We start from the raw sequence: 27,567 nt of genomic DNA, 5'->3' as shown, positions 1-27,567 counted from the left end.
ACATACCTAGTTGCTCAGAGACCTCCATCTCTGATACCCAAAGCAGATGTCCTTCTTTGGTGTCAAACCCTAAGGACCAGAAATACTAACACAAGTCATCTCATCAATCCCACTTCCTGAGGCAAGAATCACCACTACAATAACCTTGCAGCGAGCAAGCCCCTAAGGTGGGAGCTCACATGCAGGAAGTGGCCCATTTCCTTGCTGGATGGACAATCCAGGGGAAAGAAACACTTTACTTCACATCTTTTGTGCTGTTAGCTGAACTGAAGAAGGATCAGTGGACATGACCTCAATGGTTAAAATGTGCTCCTTCCTCAAACTATAATGTTCATATCTAATGCTTCTCCCTTTTGCAGGTTCAATCAGTAGATAGCAGGGAAAGTGCAGAGATGCAGCAGCCTTCACCCTGTGATAGGATCAGAGAAAGGGCGCTGGAGGCCAGGTCTGCAGGAGCTGCCAAGGCATAAGCCAAGTGAGAGAGTCCAAATTGAGCCAACATCAGCAGTCATGTAAGGAACAGGGCCAAAGCAAGGACACTTGAGAAACCAGGAGGGTCAATATAAGAAGTAGAATGGGAACCAGTCTGAAAGGAGCTGGGGACAATGGCCTTTGACTGGACCCTAGACTGTCCTAGTATGCCTGGGCTGAGTTTCCTAAGGAAGGCCTTAGCAGCGTGGCCAGTGCCAGACTCTGGATAGGGCTTTTGGACTAAGATGCCCAAAGACACTTGCCTTTCCCTGTAGGAATATCCCAGTACCCAGCACAGCCCCTGGCCTGCAGTCAGTCAGCACCAATCAACACAGAAGAGTGCTGGACAGACTGTAGGGGGCAAGAGTGGGAGCAGAGAGATGACTGGGAGGTTACTGTGGCAGTCCAGGAGAAAGCTCATGGAAGGTGTGCTCAGAATGGGAAGAGAGAAGCAGATACATTCAGAGCACACTTTAGTTTAGAAGTAGAGATAACAAGACTTTATGGACTAGTTCTAGAGAAATAAAGGGAAAAGAAGAATTAAGTATGACACCTAAATTTGGTGCTTAAGCAAATGGTGAATGACAGTGCCATCGACTGAGAAGACTAGAGAGAAGAGGCTTGGGCTGGGAGAAGTAAGTGGGAATCAAAGAGATTTTCACTTTTGGCTTTGCTTTGATTTATACACACTAAGTTTGAGACATTTCTTGGACATCCAATCAGAGACACCAAGTAAACAGTTAAATATAAAGTGTGAGATTCAAAGAAATTAGGACTCACAGAATACACTTGGAAGGCATAATCTAGAGGTGGTATTCAAAACTAGAGACACCTAGCAAGAGAATGGAGAAGTAAAAAAGGAACTGTCTCAGGACCAAGCACTGGGGTCCCACAATATGCATCAAGCAGAGACACTAAGAAAGGAGACAGAGGAGTAAGTGGGGGGCAGAAGGAATATCAGGACAGTTCCATAAAGTCACAAAGGCCATGAGGAGAAAGTGTTTCAAGAAGGAAAGAATAATAGAAGGAACTAGTTAACAGCTAGTTACTACTTAACTCTGGAGAGGGGAAATGGGGACTGGAAGGAGTGAGGGTAAGAAGACTTACTTTTCACTGTATGCCTTTTGTACCTTTCGAATGTTGTGCCAGGTGCATATATTACCTATTCGAAACACAAATATAGTAATTTAGAAGGAGAAGGAAGAGCAGAATGAGCACTGTTAGTAGAGTTTAATATCTTCAAGTTGAGATACAGAGCAACCCTTGGTCTAGTTTGTGGATTCAGTCAAATCCTTTCTTCTCTACAATCTGCTTCGTTGCTTTCCTTATTCTTGTTTTCATTATTTTACCTGCTTTTGTTTACTTTCAGATTTTGGAGCTGGCAAGAGGAAGCATATGCTCCAGACATTTGGAAAACTTTCCCCTAATGAGCCATGTGGTGCCAGATGTTACCTATAATCCAAAGGCCAGTCCCTCAGGGCAGACTGGGCACCACAGAATGAATACATGCTCCAAGACAGAGAAGCCAAGATGATGGAGGGCAGTGGGCAGGAAAGAAGAGGTTGACAGGAAAAGGGGAGAAATGAAAGGAGAAGTGAGATCAGTTTGGGACACTATGAATTTGAGAAGATGGCAGAACAATAAAAATTGACAATGCCCCCCCACTATGGCTCTGTGCTGGGTGCTAGGAATACAGTAGTGAATGGCAGACATAGAAGTTCACAGACATATGGGGCCAGAGCTCAGGAGAGTGGCCTGGACCAGATAAGTCACTTTCCTTTTACAGCTTTTTAAGGGTCCCAATCACTCTCAGGATAAATTTCAAACTTCTAGGTCTTTCATAATCTGGCCTCTGCTCACTCCTTCCACTCCTTTACCCAGTCCAACAAACATTCCACACTGAACAGCTTCAGTTCTCCCTTCTACACATTAGCCCATGCTACTCCCACCACCTGGAATGCATTTCCTTGCTTTTTTTTTAAGATTTTATTTATTTATTCATGAGAGACACACACAGAGACAGAGAGAGAAAGAGAGAGAGAGAGAGAGAGGCAGAGACATAGGCAGAGGGAGAAGCAGGCTCCATGCAGGGAGCCCAACGTGGGACTCAATCCTGGGACTCTAGATCACACCCTGGGCTGAAGGTAGGCACTAAACCACTGAGCCACCCAGGGATCCCCCTTTTCCTTGCTTTTTCAACATCAGGCCTCACTTCCTGTTTCTTAAAACCACCTCTACCATACTACCACGCTGAGTTAGCCATCTCTCCTCTGTTCTCTTAAAACATCTCCTGTATCTCACTAATATATATCTTATTTATCTGTATCCCTCACACCCAATCCAAGGTCTGGGACAAAGCAGGTGCCCAAGGACTAAGGTCTAAAGAGAAGTCTGAGCTCATCCCCAAAGCTGAGAGGGCCCTAGAAACAGTGCTGCCTTCTATGGTTGGGACTGTTCAATACCCACTTAAGGCCAAGCCTCACAGGAAGTCATACCAATACAATGGTATGAGGAGAAAGCAAGTCAATATGGAAGCCTAGAGGAATGCTCTGGACATCACCCATAGGCTGGAGTCTAGGGAATTAACCAGAGAACTTAAGAATCCTTAAAGGCCCATTTAAGATTCCAAAAGATAATCAAACTCTTAGAGGAACCATAAGGATGATCCTTGCCCATTCCTCACCGCCCAGCCTCTAGAAGAGGCCTTAACTAAACACCTACATGTCTCATGGTATCCAGGTCTGCTGTCATTCGCAGGCAAGGTATAACTGTGTCCCCTGGTTTCTAATATTGCCATACCTCAGGAGTTCTGCCAGCTAGCCCTTCAACTTGCAGTTCCAAGTCCCCAGACTCCACTTGCTACATCTAGATGTAAATGGCTATGTCAAAGCTTGTTCTGATCTCTCCTAACCAGGCTTTGCCTCCTATAATCTCAATCCAGGCCTAGGGCCCCCAGTTCCTCCTGCTCATCCAGAAAGGTTTTTGGATAACTAGAGCAGGGCTTCAGAAGGATGTTCTCTGTCAGTTCTCACAAAAAGAATCAAGGATCAATGTTACAACCAGGAATGGGCTCTTTGGGATTTGATCAAAGACCTAAGGCATTCCTTGGAATAGAATAATCCTTAGTTCTGTAAGAGTCAAGATCTACCTAGAACCCAGAGCATTTCTGGGTGAGTTCCCAACATGCTGTCATCCACAGAGCTCCCAGACCTTGACAGGAAGTCCTCTGGTACAGCCCTCTCAGGAAAAACAGGCCTATTACTGAGGCCTCAAGATGCAACCTGAGCCATAGTTCCCATTTCTGACAATAGCAGTGTCAGTGCACTTGTGCCTGTACAATTTTCAACTCATTCCAAAGCATCATAATACCTTCTCTGAACACTGAGCTATATAGTAGGAGGAAGAGAGGCAAGTCTGGTACCAGTTACAGAGCTGCTGTCCTCAAGGAATTCAGCTTAGAGAGAGAAATCTGAGTCAAATTTTCACTTGACTAGAAATTTCTGTCCCTTTCAATTCTCAGTGGTCAAGTCCCACCAGCTTTCATGTTCTTCAGCATCCTGTTCTTTAAATCCTTGCCCTGTGTATGCTCAATCCTTCACCCTTACCATTGGCCCCACACACATGGCCATCCCACTCTGCCAACAGTCAGCTCATCATACCCTCCCTTCCTGCCAGTGGACAAGAGTGAGACAACTATAGATCCTCTCACTACAATGAAGAAATCTGGCCTGTATCTGGAAGGGCAGGAAAACTTTGTGGAATTTCTTACCCTTCCAAACCAGAATGGAGAAGCATCCTTTGAACTTCAGACTTTAAAAACTTCTATTCTATTAACTCAGTGCCGACATTTGGAGAAAAAGGAAGCAAGAGTTGGGATGGACACCAGCTGCCCAAGGCATCCTTTTGGAGGAAATAGAAAGGGCTTCTCTGCCCCCAAGTGTTCTCCTATGGTCTTCCAGAGGGAGTTAGGGAGCTGAAATCATGGTGGAAAAGGAATATTTTCTCCCATATGGATCAACAACTGGGCTGGAGGCTATGAGAGCCTATACGGCTATTATCGATCAAGATGTAGAATAAGACCAGTTCTGGGTTTGTGCAGCAGCATATGACCAGTCCCTAGATGGCTTCTGATCACCTTGAATAACCCTTGCACTTTCTAATAGGGACACTACTCCACAGAGCCAGGGCCTGTGACCGATTCCAGACCTGGCACTTTCCCTTCAGCTTACCTGGACCCACTATGTCCATCTAGGGCTCTACAGATCATGACCTTGGGCCCAAGGTGAACTGCTGGCCTCTAGCTACGCCCCACCCTAGCCACCCTTATGCTGTTGCCCACCCTGGCACAAAGCTGGTCTTCTAGGTAGCCTGTGGGGGAATTCAGCAGACACAGAGAAGCAGTTTGGCCCCTCCTACCCTGGGCAGCATCAACCCACCTTGACAGAGATGTGGCCGTGGGCTTGGGGAAGGTGAGCAGCCAAGAACCAGTCCCCAGGTAAGGGGCTGCTGACGTTAAAGATGCCTGAGGTGCGGTTGGGCAGTGTCCAGCTGAGGGTCAGTGAGAAAACCCCAGGCACAGCCGTGTCCCCTGGGAAGTGTGTGTGCAGGGGATTGATGACAGGGGGTGCCCCGGACCGGAAATACCTGGGGGACCAGAATGAGGAGAGGAAGGCAACAGGCAATGGGATGGGAGATGGGAAATGGGGAAAAGAAAGAACTGTCACTCATCGCCAATAACACAGTCCATTCCCTATATCGATACATACAGCAAAGTGGTTCCACGTCAAGGAGTCAGGACATAGAGTAAAAGGTCAGCTCAGGCTCTCACACAGTCAAACAGTAGTCAGGAGACAAAGGTCTTGTTACTCACTCAGTCACACACTTCAGTCTGGACACAGGAGAGAGGTCAAGGCCAGGAGGTCAGTTTAGATACTCATAGAGTCATACTCTCTGCAAAGTGCTCTGGGGTCGGAGGGGGTGGTCAGGATGTTAACATGGACACTCACACAGTCACACTCTGGTCTGGGCAGTGGTCCCCAAAGGTGCCCCCCTGCTCCTTGAAGATGATGAGGTTCCAAACAGCCAGGAATGTGTCCTCGGGAACATGGAAGTGGAAGAGCTCAGTGCTGGCAAAGGAGCGGAAGGGACTCAGCTTGCGGGGTGAGCACGTGGAGTAGTCAGTCAGGAAGAGGCCTCCTGGGGAGCAGGCAAGAGAGAAAGGAGCAGGGTAGGACACAGGGCATTTCCGTTAAGCAGCAGGAACACCAGTCTTCCTCACCAATAGTAGCAACTCAACAAATATTCTCCTCTGAGCCAGGAGCTAACTCTCATGCTGCCCTAGCCATCATCTGCTTCACTCCTTATAATGACCTTGGGAAAAATGACCTGTTTTTACAGATATGGAAACTGAGGCTCAAACCTAGACCAAGCTGAGGATTCAAACCTAGCTCTATCTACATCCCAAAGAAGGACACTTTATATGACCTCACTGTCCCTCACTGGGGAGCCATTGTTCTCTTAGCAAGCTTCACAAAACAGAGGTGTGAATGGTATGTGTTGTGAGAGGAAGAGGGGGAACATGGGCTCCTTGGCAACTGAGCAGGCTAGAACTCCACCTGTGGAGCTTGGGAGTCAGTAATGAACTGTGTAGCTTCCTTGTTTATTTTCTTCCCCTTTCTGTTCCCCTGTGGTCCCAGGAGCAGTAAAAACCTCAGAAGCTTCACAAAAGCTGTCTGTGTACTGGCTCAGGGCAGGGGGGAGGAGGGGGAAAGTGTGGTAAGGATGCAAGGGGCCTGCTTGGGTGGCAGAGGCAAGAACAGGAGCTGGTAGGCCACCATGAGAACTCCCAGGAGAGGAGGGGAGTCATCAATCCCTCTAGGATTCAGAATGAACACCAGAGGGCGTTTCCCCAGAAGAAAGCCCAGCGAGGCACTCCATTGGTGACCCAGTGGAATCTCAAACCACTTGGAAGTATTTACACTTGGGGTTAGGGGGACTGGTCATCTCTAACTGAAGTGCCAAGATACAAGATACCCGATCATTGTTGTTTGGGGCAGAGCCAAGGTAAACAAAAGAGTCGGGTGTCAGCAGTTCTCAGGCAAATGCATGGGCACTGGGACTGCTGTGACAGGGGAAATTACCCAGTAGTTCAGCTGCATAGAAGAGTGTCCCTGATGAAAGCAAAGTTCCAGAGAATCTGGCTGCTCTGGAGACTTAAAATCAGCCCTAGAGAAGCACAGAAGGATGCTCCCAGGACAGATGAGGAGGTTAGGAACTCCAGCAGCTTCGGGACAGAGCAGGGAATAGAGGGGAGACCCTAGAGGGGAGCTTACAGCAAAATAGGAAATACCCACAGGGCTTACCTAGTCTGACCATCTCCCTTCCAGAAATGGGAGCTATAACTCCAAGATGAGGTATTTGAAATTACAGAGAAAGAGGCATCTGGGAAAGGGAGGCTGCTGAAGGAAGAAACAGAGGTAAGGAAGGCGTCACGGAAATTCAAGGTCACCCTGCAAGGAGCTGCCCTAAATATGTAGAGACCACTGGCCCTAGACTGGCCTCTGCACATCTTCAAAGGCCATGGTTACACCCAAGGACTAGTCAATCCAGTTCAGACCACATGATCAGTCTCAACTGTCAGCAAGGAAGACCTGCCACCTTGCAAGCTGAGCAATGATAACAGGAAGGCAGCAAGCCAAGAGCTGAATAGCCTGGCTACTATTGTTTACACAAAAGTGGAGCTCTCCAGCACCATCTGCTGGGGTTAGGGGAGGGCTTCTCCCCAAAGCTGGTACCAGGGATGGGTCATCAGATGGGCCACTGCTATTATTAGGAAGAAATGTTGGCCAGGCCCCCTAACCTGGCCAGTTAACCAGTGCAGACCCTCAGAAAACTGGTGGTGAAAAGCAGCTAATAACTTTTGGGAAACAATGGATAAGTATAAAGTAAAAAGTACAAGTACAAAATACCTTGTGACTCAAAGGAACGTGGCATGGCCTGGAGCATTGGGAAAATGGTTAAGGCACACGAAAAGTGGCCAGGACTACAAAGATAACAGAAGGGGCTGGTGGGAAGAGGGAGTGAGCAGCAACTGGACATGGTGGGAGGAACCTAGAAGTTCTGAGGGCAGATGCTTGAGAAAAGTGTCCATAGCCCCATTCTCTCCAAGCTTTGCTCTGGCATTTCACCATGGCCTGCAGAGCTGTGTCCCAGAGGAAGCATGAGTAAAGCTCTACTCAAGCTCAGAGGTACCTGTCCTGGATGCTCCATACTTCCAAATGAAGCTAGGGCAATTCTCTATCACCATCTGAAACACACACACACACACACATACACACACGGACACATGCAAATACACATATAAGCAAAGGCTGGCCCTGCTAGGGATAGCATTAGGTAGAACAAAAGGTCACTTCCTGGAATGGCAAGGCACACCTAGACTATGCAACTATAGTCAGTTGAGCCCAAGGAAAAGAACCAAGGATTGGAGTAGGACCAGAAGACCCAGGAGGTACCTTCCATTCCTGAAATGAGATGGAAGCCAACAATAAGCATGTATTAAGACTATGCTATGTACTATGATGGGCTATGATGGTCCTGTGACACTGCCAGCCTCTCCTCAGGTGACACCTGTCACCACCACTAGGTCACAGAGCACCCCTACAGGCCAGGCCACAGTTGCCAAGGCAGTAATTATTAACAAAACAATAGCCTTTTGGAGGGCCTATTCAGAGCTCTTTTCCAACTTCATTACAATTCTTGCCAAAGCACCTGAACCTGCTTCTGGACAATCACCGTTTAATCTACATCTTTCTACAGTTCTGTGGCTGTCACCCTCTTCTCCTAGGCACCCCATGCTTGCTTAATGAGCTAAAGCACAAAGAAGCCAAGGTGGCAGGGATAGAAGCTATGAATTGGGCTCAACAGTATGGATTCTCCTTCACCTAAACTGAAAACCTGGCCTGGCTACTACCTCCACTGAGTGCCTAATTTGCCAGCAGCAGTAGGCAACATTGAGCCCCTCTATAGTTCCTTCCTTCAAAGAGTCAGGCTAGGGGCACATGGATTACTTCTATATGTTGTGGAGAGCACCAAACACTGCCTTCAACAAAGAAATCCATTTGGAAGGTGATACTTCAGTGACCTGTCTATAGGAGGAGCAAGGAGAGCTAAAGAGGAACATGTGTGGGCCACAACATGTACTCTCCCCCTCACAATAACATCGGCACTCAGAGGACACAAAGGCTCACATGAACACCACAGAAGATACTAACACACAAGCATGTATGCACAGTACACATGACCAGCTTTCGCAGACCCCTCTGGTACACAAACACATTAAGTGCCCAGATGCCAGGGAACATACACATAGAGCTTGAATATTTCTGCAGGGGCATGACCTTTGGCATGTATTGATCTCCTCAAGCCTGTACACTGAACTACACCCCCAAAGCTCACTGAAACCCAACTCCCACCCCAGATGCTCTGCCACTAATGCCAAAGACTCTCTTAGGCACATCTCCATCCTATCTAGAGTGCCACCCACCAGAGGGGGCTGGGGCTGACGCTGTGAAGACCACAGTCATCTCCTTAAAATGGGGCCAACTTTATGGCATATCTCCTACAGTGAGCCCCCCGCCTGCTGCTCCCACATTCCACCCATTAAGAAGTTGGACTCACCCCCCTCTACGAATCACTTCCTCCCTGGCTGGTGGTCCTAGGCTGACAACTGGCAAATGAGGAAGAGTTTGTGGATTAAGCCCCCTTGTGGGCAGACAGGGGAGACGACAGGTTGTGCTTAAGTCTCTCAACTGGCTCTATTTTCCTGCTAGGTATTATGTTGCAGTGAAGAAAAAAACAAAAAGACACTAATATGAGATAGGAATTAGGAAACTTTTTCTGGCCCCAGTACCACCATTTACAAGCTGTATGACCTTGGGAAAACTGCCCTCCAACTGAGCCTCAGTTTCCCCATCTATAAAGTGGCCTCTGTATTTCAAGACTGCTCTAAAAGTGACAGGAATTATTCCTAAGCAAATCAAACTTATCTAGATTCATTACAAGAAGAAAACTCATTATAATGGCAACTAACCCATGTTCATATGTTTACTACATGTGGTTCTCAAAACTGTTTCCTTAACCCTGTTTTAATGCATGCTCAATATCTCAAAGTTTAGGCCAGATCTTCCCACACTGGACTAGAGGCTCTCTGGTGTAGGGTCACATCTCCCCCATCAAACTTCCCTTGCAGAAGAAGTTTCCAAGTTTTCTTCCTTGGAAAAGCAATAGTCAAAGCAGAGTCAGATTGACACCAGGAAAGAAAACCTTGGCATCCTGGGGACTATCAGGCACGTGCTGAGCCTCAAGCTCAAAACTTCCTCTCTCCTGACCCTCCCAACTTCTCTCAGTTGTGTGAGATGAGACCTCTCTCCTCCCTTTTTCTCCCCACTTCTTCCCCAGTGATGCAGTTGCCCAGGTCCCACCTCTCCTGAATCCCTCCAGTCCATCCCTCCCTGCCAGAACCCCATATCCCTGCTTCAGTGCTTCCTGCTTCTGCACTCACCAGCCCCCGGACCAAGGACAGAGAACAGCAACAGCAGCAATAAGGCTGGAGGCAGCTGGAGCCCAGACCTGAGTCGAGGCTGGGAGAGGGGCAGGGTATGAGAGAGAGGGGTAGGTAGTGGGAGAGACTTGGGTAAACACAGAGATGAGGGCAAAGGATGAGATAATGGGCACCGGGGCTTAAACAAGGGCAGGGAATGGGATGGAAGGAGGGGCTGTAACGGGGACTGGGGCAAGGGCAGGGTTTGGGCCCCGGGTTTAAGCAAATACTGGGCATGGGGCTGGGACAGGGGTTGGACTGGGATTTGTGAAAGGAGGTGGAACAAGGGCAGAGGAGGGGTCCGGGGCCAGGGCAGGCACGGGGACTGGGACAGGAGGGGGGGCCTGGGTTGGGACCTGGATCTGGGCATTCGCTGGGACCCAGGTCCGGGCTGGGGCCGATTTGGGAAGCGGGGCGAGGGCGGGGCTGGGGTCCAAGGGCTGGATGAGGATAGGACGAGAGGCCGGGACAAGGGCTGGGCCATGGCCCGGGGCGGGGGCGGGGCCGGACAGGCCAGCGCGGGGCGCGCGCAGAGCTGACCCACGGCTCCGCTCCCCACCCCCAGGGGGTGGCTTTCGGTGTCCTCGTGGGCCCGGGGCCGGGGTCAGGCCGGCTGAGGCCGGGCCGGGGACCTGGGTAGGAGTTCAGGCCTGGGCGACTCCGGGCTGCGCTGGACCGGCGATAACCAGGCCCCGCGGCGGCGGCCTCTGTCTGACGTTAGTATGACGCTCCGCCCCTCTATCAGTTCGATTGGTTCTTGTCGGTAAAGCCCACCCCCTGCCCCATCCTATTGGTCTTCAACTTGATTCTGCGGGCCTCCGAGGACAGACTCCGCCCCAGCCCCAGCTCCTCGACCCCCTGCCTTTCTCACCCCGACCTCGGAGCCGCGATGCCAACCTCCGGTCCTCACTGCTCCCCCACTGATCGAGCCACACACATCTCATAGGAACCCTACAGGGACCCTCACAAACCCAGACACCTACGGTTGTCCCCACAGATGTCAACAAACTACCCAAACACTCTCACAGAGGTCCCGCAAACCCCTTTAGAAGAAGTGAGCCCTCTAGGCTCGTCCCCTCTGGATCCAATGCAGTCTCCTCTGCAGACCAGTGCTGTTGCCACGGAGATTTCTGGGCGTTCCGGTTGCCCTGGTGACGGATCCCTCCTCTCCCGGCCTGGGTTCCAGAGGTTTCGGTCAAGATCCTCCCTCATCTGCCGGGCCCGGAACCCCTCATCCCTCTCCCTCCCACCCTTCGCCAGATCTGGCCAGAGTTCTTTTGCGAATTCCTACAGGTGTCCAACTTCCCTGCCCAAGTGGTAGACTGAAAGGCAAGACCTCTCACTACATGCAAGGCGGGTCTCATCCAAGAGCCTTCCATCCCTCACTTAACATTTCTTCTTCCCACCTTCAGACGAGATCCTGACCTAAGGACTTGTAACAGCCAAGCCAAAGCCCAGAGGTATGTGGTTTCTCCAATTGCTGCTCCTCCAAACTCTCATCCCATTCCCCTCCCAACACCTTCTGTCCCTTCCCACCTCAGTCCAACCCTCTGCATTCTCTAATTTTCACCCTTACACTCCCCCTCCTCCACTTTTCTCTGCCCAGTTCCTTCTGCCTCTTCTTTTCCTCCTTCCTCTCCTCCCATCCTCTGGTTCTCCACCCTCAAGTACCTTTTTCCTCTTGCTGAATGTCTGGTCAGATTCCTATCATCCTACCTATTTCTCTACTTCTTGTCCCAAACTTCCCCCTTTGGAAAGACTCTAATGAATGTTAAGTGATGTGTTTTGTATCTCTGGAGCATGGGGGGAAAGTAGGGAGCATGGAAAGTTAAGGCTGGAATCCTTAGGCAGTGTTGCAAAGGATGATAGGCCTTGAATGTCAAGGCCAAGAAATTCAGACTTAATCCTTAGGTGAAGACAACAGAGTGTTTTTAAGCAAAGGAATGCCATTGGTAGGTTTGCATTTTTAGAAAGATCTCCATTGGGTCATTAAGGAGGACTGACTTCTTTTGGACATCCTTATAAGACAAATTGGTCACACCCCACTCCACAGCATCCTGAGCTTACCCCAGTACAACACCAACTCATCTGTATTATATCATTTTGGTTAATCTGGTCTCCTCCCCAGATTCTTTCAGCTGAATCCAATGCTTAGCACAGTGCCTGGGTAAAAGTATAAGATTGGGTTCTTTATAAAAGTGTAAGTTACCAAAAAAAAAAAAAAGTGTAAGTTACATAAATCAATGAAAGTGGCTGAGTGGATTAATATGCTGAAGGAGGCAAAGGGGCGAAGTCACTACATAATCCAGGTAGAAAATGATGAGAACTTGAACAAAATTGGAGGGAAAAGAAAGGAGAGAATTGATTTCAGGAATATTTAGAAATAGAAAACATAGTCCTTGGTGCCTATTTGAAGATGAGGTTTGAAGAAAAAGGGTAAGACTAAAATAATTCCCAGAGTTCAGCTTTGATGCCCTGTTGGGACATCAAGTTAGCAATGTCCAGCAAGTAGTTGGGTATGAGTGTGAGTTACGGGGATTCAAAGAGGTCTGAGCTGGAAATACGGATTTAGGAATCATCCACATACCAGCTGGAAATAACTGAAGGCTTGAACATGAGTGACTCATCAAGGGAGGGTGTATGTTGCTCCTAGACAAAACCAGACTGCAGTCAGGGCCCTGCCTAATGCATTGTGGCATTATCCTACACTCTTAGGAGCAAACCTTCACTTTGGCTTGGCATCCTAGTCTCTAGAACTCTACTGCCTGACCTCCATGGTCCTAAGGCCCAGGACCCTGCTCTTAGACTAGCCAAGTTGCTATGTTCAGCTCCCTCCTGGGTCATGGTCCTCTGCTACCATCTACTGATGGGATTCTGACTGCTTCAGCCTTTTGATTTTTAAGCTCCAGCTCCACAATACATAGCCACACGTCACATGGGGTCTAGGCACACAGATGAACCTCCTGGCACCATACCTTGACCCAAAGTTCATCTTGCTTTCCCGTTACATCTCAGGTGCACTGAAAACCTTATCCTAATTCCATAACCCCCAGTGAACTCTAACTTGCAGACCCTCCACTCCCAACCTAATGAAGCCTATACCCTGTTCTACCACTAGATGGAAGCAGACAAGGTCACAGAAGAGCCTCATACCACCATGGATGCAGAAGAGCACCCCTCTTCAAAGGACCCCTCTGCTGAGGACTTACAGGATCTCCCCAACCCTGAAACACCTTTGGAGCTTTCCATCTCTGAGACCGCTTTAGAGCCCCTTACCTCTGAAACCCCTTTGGAGACTTCCATCCCTGAGACTCCCTTAGAGACCCACACCTCTGAATCTCATATGGCACCATCCACTTCCCAGGCCCCTTTAGAGACCCACACCTCTGAAACTCCTTTGGAACCTTCCATCTCTGAGACCCCCTTAGAGCCTGACAACTCTGAATCTCATATGGCACCATCCACTTCTCTGGCCCATTTAGAGACCCATACCTCTGAAACCCCTTTGAAGACTTCCATCTCTGAGACCCCCTTAGAGCCTGACAGCTCTGAATCTCATGTGGTACCATCTACTTCGCAAGCCCCTTTAGAGACCCACACCTTTAAACCCCTTTTGGAGCCTTTCATCCCTGAGACCTCTGTAGGATACTCTGAGATCCCTTTGGAAACCCCCATCCCCGAGGCCCTGTTGGACACACACATCTTTAAGGTCCCAAAGAAACACCTTTCTTTGCATACCTCATCACAAGACCATGTCCCTTTGTCTTCCCCTGATACTCTGAAGGAAGACCTCTCTGAGTATTCTTCCAGTGAGGCCTCGTGGACAAGGAGGGCCATCCAAATCTCTGAGATCCTTCAAAAGCACTCCCTTTCAAGCCCTTCAGATCCAGTCCACCTGGATACATCTGCAAAGGAAAAGGAAGAGGAAGGAGAGGACATGGAGCAGGTGGATGCCACTGACAGCACCGCACACACCGCTCAGCCTGGATACCAGCTGGGCAAGAAGAAGGGGAAGAAAGGAGTTAGCCGTAATTGCACCTGCACTTTTCCCCATTCTCATCAGTGTCTTATACCTGCCCCCAGGAGGAGGGGATTGGGTTACTCTTTAACCTGGCCCCTTCTCTTAGTTTTAGGGTCTCTCACTTCCTCTTGGTTACTCAGCTTCTCCCTTCCCAGATTATACAGTCCACCCAGTGGTCCCTGCTAAGCAGGTAGAGCTGGTAGAAGTGGCTAAGGCAATGCACAGAGACAAGTTTTGTGCTCAGGTGAATCATCTTTTCCAATGGGACAAGAATGCAGCCCTGAATGCCATCCAGACAGGTGAGCCCAGAAAGCCCTTCAGAGGCCAGTAACAGGCCCCTGGTCATCCTCCAATCCAACTGATCAGAGAACCTGCCCCGATCAATGGATAGCTGCTCCTTGTGGAAATGGCAATGCTAACTGCCTGAAATCTAGGAGGGGAGCAGCCAAGTGGGCCAAGGGGGATGGCATGGGTGCAGAAAAAAAGTGAGGATGTTCATATAAAGCCCAGGTAGGGACAGGCAGCTAAGCTAAAGTTGTTTAAAAAAAAAAAAAAAAGAAGAAGGGCCATAGGCCAGCCCCACATCTAAGGCTCTGAGAGCCTGTACCAAACCAACCTCAGGCAGAGATGGCCCAGAACCCTGGATGGTCCAGGAAGCTTGTGGCTCTAACATGGCAAAAAAGTTCCAGCTTAGTCCTTTTGGTGGAATGCCATTAAAAGGCTGTCACCCTGCGTGCCAGACCCATTATCACCTGAGTACGCAAAAGCTGTGAGTCTCTTCACCAAAGAAGAGTCAGACCTTCAAGCCCTATTCATTCCAAGTATCTGCCCAAAATCAGTAGTCTTGACAGCCCCATTAGTGGCATGCTATGCTTATCTATGCCTGCATATAAAGTACGTGCAGACGTTCTATGTAAACACATGCCCTCCAGTGTGTGAGCATGTACCTGTGTTGCCGAACTTCATGTCTGTAGAGAATACCTTCAGAGAGAAGGCCACCCTGACCTGCTCTGTAGATTCTGTGGCTTCTAGACTGAATTCAACAGACATCACTGCATTTATTTTTGTCTTTCATACTTCCTTTCCCTTTATAATAGGAAGAGAGCTATATTGAAACTAGATGGGCCTAAGATATAAAGACAACCAGGCAATCCTATGTCTCTCTTTCTCCTCCATGCAATTTACTTTCCTCTTCTCATTCTCACCCAGGACCCTTCCCCCTCTATCCCTGGCCAAGAGAATCACAATGATCTCATTTCTTTCTCAGTCTCAATTCAAGCATTGAAATGGTTTTGTTTGCTTATTTTAACATCTACTGTCACTCTTACTCTTCTTGCAAATGTGGGGTCATTCAGTCTCTTATTCTCCTTCTCAGAACCTCCTGCCTACTCCCCATTCTTCAAAGCCACTGCATTTTTTCACATGGAACTTTTTCATTTTCCTGTTTAAACAGGCAGTTTTGTGTAGTAATTTAAGTGTTATTCAATCCTGAAAAAAAAGCATCTAGGGTTCCCTCCTAATATTGGGGATCTTAAGTCTTTAGTGAATCAGTAGGTGTGCCGTGTAGAGAAAGATCAAGTGTAAGTTTTTCTTTTATTTATTCAGCATTTATTGAGCACCAATTTTGTGCCAGTCATTTAGCTAGATGTGGAGCCAGTGGCTGGTGGCATGTCAAAAATAAAATCCCTCAAATAATTTGTACACTAATGAGAGAGACCAATAAGTAAAAGGATAATTATAATTCATTCTAATAATTGGTATAATTGAGGTGAGCCTAGAGTACTGCATGGCCAGAAAAAAAGGGGCATCCAATCTTGGGAGCTCAGGGAAGAAGCCTTAGAAGGGATGATTTACCAAAGGTGGCCAGGTAAAAAGTGGGATAAGGTGGGACATGACAGGGCAAGGCATCAGTAGGAAACTACAAGAAATGCTGGAAAGAGCTCAGCTTTGGAAGGGCAGAATTGTACAGCTATTTCTGTGCAAAGTTAAAGAGTTGGGATTATAGGGATGCCTAGGTGGCTCAGTCCATTAAGCATCTACCCTTGGCTCAGGTCATGATCCCAGGGTGCTGGGATCAAGTCCTGTATAGAATTCATTGCTCAATGGGGAGCCTGCTTCTCCCTCTGCCTGCTGCTCCCCCTGCTTGTGCTCTCTCTTGCTCTGACAAATAAAATCTTTTTTAAAAAAATTAAAATAAAATAAAAATTTAAAAATTTTATAAGAGTTGAGATTATATCCTAAGGGCAGCTGAGAGCTACTAAAAAATTTTAAATGGGATAATAACATGAACAAATTTGTGTTTTTGAAAGACTACTTTGGCAGTAGCATAGACTGGAGAAAGACAAGACCGGACATAGGAAGACTACATTGGGCACTGGTAATAATAATGCAGATAAGAAAGAAAAAAAAATTTTTTTTAAATAATGCAGATAAGAAGTAGATGGGTAGAGGTGAAGAGAAATAGAACATTCAAGAACGTTAAGAAAGTAAAACTGACCTTTGAATCTTTGGATGTATAGGATATGAAAGAAGGACATGCTTGAAATGACATCTATGTTTTTGGCTTAGAGACTGATTGGATGATGATGCCATTAATGAATGCCTAAAATAGAGTAGATGCATAATAAGTATGTGTTGGGTAAACAGAGTACAAAGGATGAGGGCCAGGTTTGGAAGGAATAATTAATTGGCTATACCACATTTGAAGTGCTTGTGGAACATACAGGTGAAAGAGTCTGGAGACAGCTGGTTGTAGAGGTCCGAAGCTCAGGAGAGAGGTCTGGACTGGAGACATCTTTCATGTAAAGATAGCTGTATGTTTGTTGTATGGAGATGTTCTAAGCAAAAAGAGATGTTATCATGCAAGTGTGATTTATGTGACCATGGAATTGAGTGTGTTGTACCCTGTCTGGTATTTTCAGAGTAAGCATCTGTTCCATAGACACCTTCGTCACAAGTAGTACACTGCAAAATTAACTGACCATAAGACAATTAACCATAAAAGATAAATAACTAGTTGACAGTTTGGTTGGTTTGACAGTTTGTTAGTTTCATCAACTGGTTGACAGTTTAGTTTCAGTTCTCCGTTGACACAGTACTCCTATTTTTATATTATATAAATCTTAGTCTTTCTAAGTGTCTATACAGTGACACAAAGCTTTGAACCCACACAACTTCCTAGACAACTTTGGAAGGTCTATCAATGGACATGTGACAATATGCCAAGAACAAACAGCAGTGTAGAAGGCTTTCACAACACAATACAAAGCTCAGTTGCAAATATGTATCCTAGTATTTGGAAACTGATACCTCTTTTATTGAAGGAAGAAATTTTAGCAAAAAAAGAAAGTATCATGCCAAACAAGGGGATGAATCAACAAGCAAAAAACAAACCTACACACACATAAAAACATATAATACTATGAATGAAAAACTTTGAAGACAAGTGCTTAGGTATAATCCACAAAATAAAATCAGTTATCTGCACAGTATTGCCATGAATCTATTCTATGCATTTTAAACTCATTTTAAATAAAAATATTTTGCATTTTGCAATAAAAATAAAGCCATTTTTAATTTTGATTTCACTTTTCCATGTTTAATTATGTCCTTTTTAATGAATGACCCTTTTATTTTTCATAATTTTATCTTTTGTGGCAAAATTGCTGATGGCCAATTCATCATGCAGTTAAAATGTTTGCAGTGAAAATGCTTGGCGCAAAGATTCTTAAGGTGAAACTACCTAGAAGTACCTTGTACAGAGTCCAAATGGTATCCCAGATAATGTTTCCTCCCCCTGCCAGTCCTTGTCCACTTATAATAGGAAGAGTGTTTGGAATCAGAGCAGAGAGGAGGGTCTCACTCTGGATTACATGGCCTGATGTCAACTGTCCCACTTTAAGAGCACTGACACATCTAATGAAGTCTGAGGTGTAGTTGCCAGTCTCTGTTTAAACTCTAGTCTTCTTCTGAGAACTGGGCACTGTCTCCTATACCAGACCAGTGCTTGGACTTGACCCTTCCAGGCCCTCAGGCAGGACCTTGATCTATGGGCACTGACCCTTGTTCACCTCCACACCTCATCTGCTCATTCTGTCCTGCTGCTCTGGGCAGAGTTCGGAATTCCTCTAGTGGAATCCTGGCCCCTAGTCACCTCCATTGTGACTCTGCCTGTACCCTGCCCTTTAAACCAAGCCTTACTGGTGTAATGGGGCTCTGGCAGAACAGGCTGTCGGTATCCAGACAGAAGTAGCAAAGCCAAAAGCCACATCTGGACAGACTTTAGGCCCTGAAAGACCATGGGTAAGGCAAGAAAACCTAGACTGACAATTAGGCACAGAATTGTGAATTGTGGCCCTGGCCAGAGTCAAAGAGCAGAGGATGCTAACTCTTTCCCATCCTCCTTATGGAACTTCAGGGCTATGCCGAATACTGGGTCTCTCTTCCCTCCTGAAGGAATCTGCTCATTCATTTAGTCAATCAAGGAGTCTGTGCTTTCTGAGCACCTATTTTTGAGCCAGGCCTATGCTAGGACTAGAGATGGTGAAAAAACAGACCTTTCCTTGGAGGAACTTACAGTCTAAGAGGAATACAGGAGAAAAGTCCATTATAATGCATTGTACTGTGATAGAAATAGCATGAAGAGTCAGAGAAAAAAGAGAAGGGGCCCCCAGACAGACAGAGGAAGTCAGGGACAACTTTTTGGTGGAGGTGACACTTCATTATGGCCTTTAAATGGGAACGGGTCCTGGGCAGCCTGGGTGGCTCAGCGGTTTAGCGCCGCCTTTGGCCCAGGGTGTGATCCTGGAGACCTGGAATTGAGTCCCATGTCAGGCTCCCTGCACGGAGCCTGCTTCTCCCTCTGCCTGTGTCTCTGCCTCTCTCTGTGTGTGTCTCTCATGAATAAATAAATAAAATCTTAAAAAAAAAACAAAAACAAACATAGTTATGAAATAAATGTAAAAAAAAATCTTTAAAAAAAAAAAAGTAAATGGGAACAGGTCCTACAGCTGAAGGTTCTAACTCATGAGGACTCATCCAGGATTCTTGCCTAGAAGTTGGAGTACTCTCAGGTCTCAAGAAGGGTGAGAAAATCTGAGTGGGATGTGCTCTCTGGTTCTCCTCCCATATTTGCATGCCTCCACCCTTGCCTTGTAGTGAAGCCAGTTTCAGATCCCACTGCTGAAACCAGACTCTCAAGGATTGTGGCATTTTGCGGGTGCCTGCTCTGAGGGATACTTCTTTGCCTCACAAGCTTCTATTTGTCTTTACCAGTTCATGACTTCTCGCCTACTTCTTTCTCCTTATTCTTAGAGAACCATAGGCAGCTCTTCTCAAGTTCATAGATAGCATTAATTCAGTAACACCAGGAACACAGAAAGGAAATATGAAGGTGGTCCCAGAGCTGCCCAACTCCTCCTCCTCTTCTGGTTCCTTCAACAACCATGCTTCTTAGGTGCTAGTCCTCACCATCTTTTCTGCACCTGGCCAATCATCTTTCCTTCTCTCACTTTAGACACTTCAAAGAAACAAAGTTGGGCTCTAATGAGGGAAGGGGAGATGAGAATCTTCAGTTACAGACAACTTGGAAAGATTCTCATTCATCTTCAAACAAAATTTCTTTTTTTTTCTTAAAGATTTTATTTATTCATGAAAGACAGAGAGAGAGAGAGAGAGAGAGAGAGGCAGAGACACAGGCAGAGGGAGAAGCAGGCTCCATGCAAGGACCCTGAGGTGGGTGGGACTCGATCCCGGTCTCCAGGATCAGGCCCTGGGCTGCAGGCGGCGCTAAACCGCTGAGCTACCCGGGCTGCCCTTCAAACAAAATTTCATTTATAATCTTGAAGACTGTCTTTAGTTATTCATGACAGGCTAACAGAGATGGAGTGGATCCTGGGGTGGGAAAGAAACTACAACACTTGTGGAACACTGACAAAACCTGGCAGGAAAAAGTCTAATGGGGTGGGGATAAAGACTCATGGTGGAGGTGAATACACCTAGGGAGAGAGGTGGGAGTACCTTGGGAGGGAGGCTTAGGCTATTTTTCCTTGTCACTTTTCTTTATAACTCAATCCCTCTTCACTCAGGTCTCTACATCGGCTGGCGCTGTCCCCATTATATATGGGACTGTTTCCGGATTGGAGATGAGTCCAAATGCTTTTGTGGACACTTGTTGAGAGAACACCAGATCATCTCAGGTAGGGAGAACTGACCAGCTCCTGTCAATGGGGAGTAATAACTAACTCTGGTCATGTGTTGAGATTATGAGAGAGGATGTGTGTGTTGGTATGGGGGAGGGGGTTGGCACAGGAAGGCCAGGCCTTTTAGGTAGCCAGTCTAATCCTACCATCCATCCACATTCCCATAGACATATCCGTGCCCTGCAATGTAGGCCAGTGCCGCTGCCTCATGTTCTGCTTTATCCCTTCTCGCCCAGAGGAGGTGGGTGAGTTCTGGCTCAAAAGACGAGCTACCTTTGACCCCAAGGCCTGGAGGGCCCAATGTCGTTGCAAACACAGTCATGAAGACCACGCAGCTACGGGGTCCCATCCCTGCAGGATAAAAGGTAATTTCTAGGGTGAGGGAACTAGAGTGGTGGGCATGAGTAGGACACAAATAGTTTGGGGATAAGGATAGGGGGACTGGTAGAAGGAACTTCTCAGGTTTGAGGCTGGTAAAGAAGAGGTGAGAATGGAGTCAGCCCATGGGGAAGCCCCAATTCCCTGTATTTGTCTTGGCTTCACCCCTTGCCCTAGGTTGTTGCTGTAACTGCTTTGAGTCTAATTTCCTCTGTGCGGCCTGTGACCGGCGCTGGGAGGAACATGAGACTTTCTTTGAGACTGAGGAGACCCGGCGACGAGGAGGAAGGCCTCATGGTGAGCGGGCAACCTGGAACAGGGGACCATTCCAGGGTCATATCCATAAGACAGGGCAGGAAGGTGCTTCCACCTTCAACCATCCCATCCAGCACTACCTCACCCTCTCACCCACTGCATCCCATACTTGCACTGGTTTCTACCCCCAGGAGCAGATTACGTGCCTTTTGCAGAGATGCCTACCCTCCAAGAAGCCATCGTCAGCAACTCTGACTCTGAGGCTCTACAAAATCAGGGGCCCTCTGGCCGTCCTGGCTCCCACCCCAGACCCCCTGGGTTTCCTGGCCCACATAGCCTCTGGCCTGGCCCTATGTCTGGCCCCCATACCTGACTCTTTTACCTCTGCTTTTCCCTCCTCCAGGGACAGACACTGTCAACACTTGGCGCAGGCCTCTATGAGCCTGGCTCAAATCAGCAATAAAAGGGAAGGAACTGGAATCTGGCCTGGTTCTCTATACGGCAGATAGAGCCCTGCCCAGGGATAGACACTCTAGGAATTTAGAATTGGCACCTGATGGGGACAAGAGAGAGCACTACACAGGAGAAAGGTTAGATCAAGCCACCTGCCTCCACCAAACCCACTTTCAAGCTGCTAGCTCTGGCATCAGAAGGACAGAATGGCTTCGAGGAAGCCAAGGAGGGAGGGGGTTTCCAGAAGGATAGAGTGAACACTGGTGTTAGATGCAGTTGGGGACTCCAGTAATAAAGACTGAAAAGTACCCATTGGATTTTATAATTAGAAGGCCTTTGGGCACTTTAGATAATGCAGTTTCAGTGGTGCAATGGGGGCAGAAATCAAACAGCAATAAGTTTCAAAGTTTCTTTAGGAAGTGTGGATGAAAAGAGCAGGAGAGAAGTCAGACAACAACCAGAGGGAGATGTGACGTCAAGGAAGCATTTTTTAGGAGGGGAGAAAGGGGGAGGGGCCAGTAGAGAAAAAGATCTCAAAGGATGCAGGAAAGAGAGAGAAAGAGATGCCTAGTGACACAAGTCCCAGAGATGGAGGGAGAGAATGAGGTCAGGGCAGAGGTGAAGGGATTTGCTCTGGACAGGAGAAACACCACTTCCTAAGACTAAGAGAAAGGAAGGAAGAAAGAAAATGATGGGTCTTCACTGAGCTGCAGGAAGCAGGATCTTGTGAAAGTTTCCCTGTGAAGTAGGAGATAAGGTCAGTTCCTGGTCGGGAAGGAGAGGGGTAAGAGTGGGGAGTAGGAGACAGGAAGAGAGAGGTGAAGGTTTGGGAAGGCTAATGTGGGGAATCACAGAAAAATCTGATCAGTGGGTAGTTGAGGACGGCTGGAAGCAGGAACCTAGTTAAAGAGGAAGAGAAACACATAGTTAGATTGATAGTTGGTGAGGAGGGGCATCAGGGAGGATGATCAGGAAAATAAAGCAAAAAGAAGGCTTGAGGATGTGGAGAGAGCTGACCATATAAATGGAAAGAAAGGAAAGCCAGGAAGCAACTGACAGATTGAAAAAAGGAACAAAGGAATAGAAGTCTTAATGAGGTCCAGTAGCCCATATCGTAGTGGGGATCAAAGTACAGGAGACAGTGGTCAGAACCTACAGGGAGCTGCGGCTCTAAGATGAGAGCAGCTGCCAGGGATCACAAGGACTTGGGAGTAAAGAACTGTGGGCAAGGGGCCAAAATCACTGAATGTGGTCAAAATCAGTGGATCACAGATTATTTTTTCTGAGTAGGAGATTCCAGCACTAGTGTGCCTGTGATCCTAGGCAAGTCATTTTGCCTCTCTGGGTCTGTTTCTGGCTCTATAAAAGAAGAATCTCTGTGCTACCTGCCCTCCCTGAGAACCCCAAAAATAACCAGTTTCAAAGTGTTTTGTAGTTGCCTACCCTGCCTGGTTGGTTTTCTACTTCTTCACAGATCCCAGCTCCTCTTACCTCTTGAGCTTCTCCAGAGCAGCTCTAGGGGCTCCTGCTGTCTCAGAGGCACCATGAGAACTGCATACAATTCTAGAGCACATAGAAAAGGCCAATCTGGGAATCCCTGGGTGGCTCAGCAGTTTGGCGCCTGCCTTGGCACCTGCCTTTGTCCCAGGGCATGATCCTGGAGTCCTAGGATCGAGTCCCACCTCGGGCTCCCTGCATGGAGCCTGCTTCTCCCTCTGCCTGTGTCTCTGCCTCTCTCTCTCTCTCTCTCTGGGTTTCTCATGAATAAATAAGTAAAATCTTAAAAAAAAAAAAAAAAAGGCCAATCTACATTCTCCTCATTTGGGACGCTATCTATACTTTCACAGGAAGGGATACAATCTGGATGGCTAGAACTCCTAGGGCAAATCACAGGAGTCTGCCCTGTGAGGAAATATCTGCCCTTTGGAGGAAAAAGGCACTTTCTAATAATAATATGGCTGTACCAAAGATCGTTACTATCTCTGGAAGTAAAGAGTTCTTTCTGACTAGTGATATGCAATCAGCGCCATAATGACTATTCACTAAAACTAATTCTAGTTAACAATAAAGGAATGGTTACTGTGATAAACTCATTCAAATCAATAATATGCAAACACTATAAAGTCTACATAGACTATGTAATAATACAGAAAATTGTAAGGGGCAGAATAGGAATATATATGCAATACGTATGTCCTATTATGAAAGGAAATGAGACACGAAACGTTATTCATTCCACAATCTTTGAGCACATATATGTCAAGGCAGTGTGCTGAAACAACAAACCCTAATGATAGATACAATGGGGGCTTTTGCCCTAAGTTTTAAATGTCAGTCTAAAACTGTGTGAGTACATTAGTATTTTGTGACCCCTGCTCTTTCTGTCAAAAATATATAATCCGATGGAATACCTGGGTGGCTCAGTGGTTGGGCATCTGCCTCAGCTCAGGGCGTGATCCTGGGGTCCTGGGATCGAGTCCCGCATGGGGCTCCCTGCAGGGAGCCTGCTTCTCTCTGCTTGTCTCTCTGCCTCTGTGTGTGCCTCTCATGAATAAATAAATAAAATCTTAAATACATGTATCAATTTATTAAGTATAAATATATACTTATATATATAAATTATATATTATGTATTAAATATATCATCATCATATATGTATATATATATGTACATAATTAAAATCCGGCAAAACAAAATATACTCCAGACCTAATCATGACGCATTTCCCTTGTCCTTCAAACCCGACTAACTGAAAATGCCAGGCACAAGGCTAACCTGCACACATCAATTCTGATTAGGAAAGAACACTGGATCCTATTCCTTGGTTTATTAGTCGTGGGGCAAAGACAAGACACTCCCGCCACCCCCCCCCCGCCCCTCGTTAAAAAAAAGGGGGGGTGGGAACGCCCTGAAAACAAACTGCAGATCTTCCATCTTGGAGTAGGTACGCGAGAACGTAAAGGAATGGGTGCCGTTCGATGAGTAAATTAAAAATCTCTGAACTGCTCAAAGAGCTGAAATGCCCTTGTAGGGAAGAAGCTGGGTGGGCACCTTCCCCACCCGTGAGGGGCAGGACCCCGTCCCGGCCACCCGCCTGGCGTCGCCCCGCCGCTTCTGCCGGGCCTGCCGGGCCTCGGCGCCCAGGGGCGGCGGCGGCTCCCGGGGCCAGCGGAGCGCCCGCAGCACTCGCCCTCCTCCCGGCCAGTGCGGGGAGAGGGTCTGCGACCTTCGGTCTCCTAGTCCTACCAATGGAGAGAGCCACTCTCCGGGCGAGACGACCTGGGGGCGGGGGGGCAATGGCGGAGGAACTTTCACTCTGACCAAAAGTCGAAGCTAACGGCGTGGAAAACTCGCCCTCCGGCCGGCAGAAGCCAATGGGACGAAAAGATTCGGCCTCCAGGTGGTGGCGGCGGAGCCCGCGGAGCGAACGGCGCCACCCTCTGGGCCGAAGGGCGGCAAGCGGGGAGCGCGGCCAATGGGACGACGGGGCTCGCTCGCGGCCGCCCGCGGAGCCAATGTCTGCCGCTCGCCGCCTCGGCGGCGGCGCCCCACGTCGGTCCGGCGTGCGGGCCCGGGGAGAGGTTCGGCGGCTGAGGGCAAGATGGCGGCGGCCCTGGCGGTGGCCGCCGGGCTGCGCGTGGCGCGCAGGGTGGTGGCGGTGGCGGGGCCGCGGGGGGCACAGGTGAGAAGCGGCCGTGGACGCGCCGAGGGCGTCCCGCGGGCTCGGTCGGCGTCCCCGGAGGGGGGGTCGGCGTTCCTCCCCCAGACGCCGGCGCGCGCCCTCGCGAGGACGGGGCCCGAGCGCGGGGCCGCGAGCGCCGCGCCTCCAGCCGCGCAAGGTGCGGGGCTGTGGCGTGAGGTCGGGCTGGTGGGCGGCGGCGGCCACGGCCTGTGCGGGCTCGGCGCCGAGGTCGCCACAGGGCCAGGCCTTGGCTGCAGCCTTCTAAGCCTACCTGAAGCTCACCCAGCCTCCTCAGCGCCCCCTGCAGGAAGTGAGGGTTGTGAGGTTTGTCTTCTCCGAGCCAGAGACTGGCCCCCGGCAGGCTCCCAGCCTTGTGAGCGTTTTGTTTTTTAAAGATTTTGTTTCTTTATTCATGAGAGACACAGAGAGAGAGAGAGCGAGGCAGAGACACAGGCAGAGGGAGAAGCAGGCTCCATGCAGGGAGCCCGATGTGGGACTCCATCCTGGGCCGAAGGCAGGCGCCAAACCGCTGAGCCATCCAGGGATCCCCATTGAGTGTTAACCTCTCATCTTCCCCCACTTGCCAGAGAGAGGACTCAAGTTCATCCCAACTCTCTCTCCCACAGCGCGACAGTACGTCAGCCTTCTCTGAGCCCCTGGAAAACTAGCGCTGGGGTTACTGAGTTCACTTAATTCTTCCCTTCACTGACTAAAGGGACTGGAGTTAAAATCCACAGTAAGAGGTCAGATGTGACACCTAGATGTGCTTGTGTCCAACAGGGCAATTGTATGAAAACCTGAATAAAACGGCTAACATAGGGACAGGTGAGTGGCACAGTGGTTGAGTGTCTGCCTTCTGCTCAGGTCGTGATCCTGGGGTCCTGGGATCCAGTCCTGCATTGGACTCCCTGCAGGGAGCCTGCTTCTCCCTCTGCCTGTGTCTCTGCCTCTCTCTCCATATGTCTCTTATGAATAAATAGATGAACTCTTAAAAAAAAAAAAAGGCTAACATAGCTTAAAGATCAGACAAGGAATGAGTGGATAGTAAGGTGTGAGTAAATGGAAAGAGCTCCAGTCATCTTAAAAGATGATGCAAACCACTCCCTTTTATATTTGAAGCAAAGAGGAGGGATTTATCTAAGGTAATTCGGTGGTAAAAGAATTGGGACCTAAGTTTGCAGTTCTCATCCTATGGCCTTTACCTTGAACAGTCACTAAGTTTACTAGACACATTAGGAGCAGGAATCAATGGCGCTGTCAAACCCTGCATTGTAATACAGCCTTTAACTGACCCGACTCTTTGCTGCTGAGACTCTGAAATGGAAATTTTCCTTTGTATGGGAACCACTAAGCAGTTCTTAGAAGGATGAAGTTAATGACTAACAGAGCCCAGCCTCTGCCAGCCGCAACTTACTATATGGAAGACATATTCTTGGCTTCCTCCCTTGAGTATGTCTGACCCACCTTCAGGTCCGAGCAGCTGGGTCTGTGACTGACGGAAGCGAAGTGACCAAGGCCCAGCAGGCAGCTCCTAGGGGAGCAGCCCCAACTATCTTCTCCCGGATCCTGGATCGAAGCCTCCCAGCTGACATTCTCTATGAGGACCAGCAGGTGGGGTGCCCTGAGGCCCTGTCCCCTTAGGAATGTCTCAACTGCCATCAGCCTGTTGAAGTAACATAGTGGCCTCTGGCCTGTCACTGCTTCCAGTGTCTCGTATTCCGTGATGTGGCCCCTCAGGCTCCTGTGCACTTCCTGGTCATTCCTAAGAAGCCCATTCCTCGGATTAGCCAGGCTGAAGAAGAAGACCAGCAGGTGGGAAGAGCAGGGCCAAGGTTTGGCTTGTGGGGGTGGGGAGCCCTGGACACAGAGGTTTTGCTCCCTGTGAAGGAAGCCACCTGTCTACCTCCCCTTTCCCTGTAGCTTCTAGGACACCTTCTCCTTGTGGCCAAAAAGACAGCAAAGGCTGAAGGCCTAGGAGATGGATACCGACTTGGTGAGTGACTTTTGGCCTTGAGCTATAAATTCTCATACCTGTCCCTCAATGTAATCTTTAATCTTTGACCTTTTCCATGATCCTGACCCTCTAACCTGAAGCTCTTATTTCAGTGATCAACGATGGAAAGATGGGCGCACAGTCTGTGTATCATCTGCATATTCACGTACTTGGGGGCCGACAGCTCCAGTGGCCTCCAGGTTGAACCGACCAACTGACCTCGATCCCCAGAACTTGATGCTTGGAATGTGGGGGGAAAGGGACCCTATGATGCTAATAAACTTGCTCTCCCTTGATTTTGGATCACTGTCTTAAATATATAATAATTATATATAATATGCATGTTATAGATAATTAAATATATAAAGATTTATACCACAAATAGGAAAGAAAACTGATTAAAGATCATGATCTGAGGGCACCTGGGTGGCTCAGTTGGTTAAGTGTCTGGCTTCAGCTCAGATCCTGGGATCAAGCCTCAGCAGGGACCCTGTTTCTCCCCCTCCCTCTGC

The 27,567-nt window shown here is 48.3% G+C and overlaps 3 protein-coding genes across 19 annotated transcripts in view; 2 read left to right on the top strand and 1 right to left on the bottom strand.

Annotated features, from left to right (window-relative positions):
• TMEM8B (transmembrane protein 8B) overlaps positions 1–13,948 on the bottom strand; it is a 31,099-nt gene extending 17,151 nt beyond the window's left edge. For 5 of the 10 annotated variants that reach the window (XM_025432018.3, XM_025432017.3, XM_025432020.3 and 2 more), the window contains exons 1-3: positions 10,034–10,754; positions 5,478–5,667; positions 4,908–5,115 (exon numbers count right to left, since the gene is read on the bottom strand). In XM_025432018.3, the coding sequence (XP_025287803.3) occupies positions 4,908–5,115; positions 5,478–5,667; positions 10,034–10,556 (921 nt within the window). In that variant the 5' untranslated portion in view covers positions 10,557–10,754. Of the gene's footprint in view, positions 1–1,578; positions 1,634–4,907; positions 5,116–5,477; positions 5,668–10,033; positions 10,755–13,810 lie in introns of those variants that run through there. The other 5 variants (XM_049116257.1, XM_049116259.1, XM_049116258.1 and 2 more) reach the window with 5 other exon arrangements.
• FAM221B (family with sequence similarity 221 member B) lies at positions 10,768–21,406 on the top strand. Of its 8 annotated transcripts, none has more exons than XM_025432030.3 (8): positions 10,768–10,788; positions 11,485–11,532; positions 13,191–14,100; positions 14,249–14,392; positions 20,180–20,290; positions 20,461–20,658; positions 20,849–20,968; positions 21,118–21,406. In XM_025432030.3, exons 3-8 carry the CDS (start codon positions 13,191–13,193, stop codon positions 21,297–21,299), a joined length of 1,665 nt encoding a protein of 554 aa, XP_025287815.1. In that variant the 5' UTR covers positions 10,768–10,788; positions 11,485–11,532; the 3' UTR covers positions 21,300–21,406. The 8 variants fall into 8 exon arrangements, with proteins under 8 accessions (XP_025287815.1, XP_025287816.1, XP_025287817.1 ...); XM_025432031.3 differs by lacking the exon at positions 10,768–10,788 and adding an exon at positions 10,876–11,401 and having other exon boundaries at positions 20,530–20,658; XM_025432032.3 differs by lacking the exon at positions 10,768–10,788 and adding an exon at positions 10,876–11,401 and having other exon boundaries at positions 21,330–21,406.
• A 3,504-nt stretch (positions 21,407–24,910) lies between these two features.
• HINT2 (histidine triad nucleotide binding protein 2) lies at positions 24,911–27,351 on the top strand. Its single transcript, XM_025432036.2, has 5 exons — positions 24,911–25,062; positions 26,533–26,673; positions 26,770–26,874; positions 26,983–27,055; positions 27,169–27,351. The coding sequence occupies exons 1-5, from the start codon at positions 24,982–24,984 to the stop codon at positions 27,258–27,260; spliced, it is 492 nt and encodes a 163-aa protein (XP_025287821.1). The 5' UTR covers positions 24,911–24,981; the 3' UTR covers positions 27,261–27,351.
• Positions 27,352–27,567: the final 216 nt, after the last annotated feature.

Source organism: Canis lupus, chromosome 11, assembly GCF_003254725.2.
Source record: "Canis lupus dingo isolate Sandy chromosome 11, ASM325472v2, whole genome shotgun sequence".
Lineage (NCBI taxonomy): Eukaryota > Metazoa > Chordata > Mammalia > Carnivora > Canidae > Canis > Canis lupus.
Note: the sequence above shows the minus strand (reverse complement) of the source record. Positions and strands in the feature narration are given on the sequence as shown.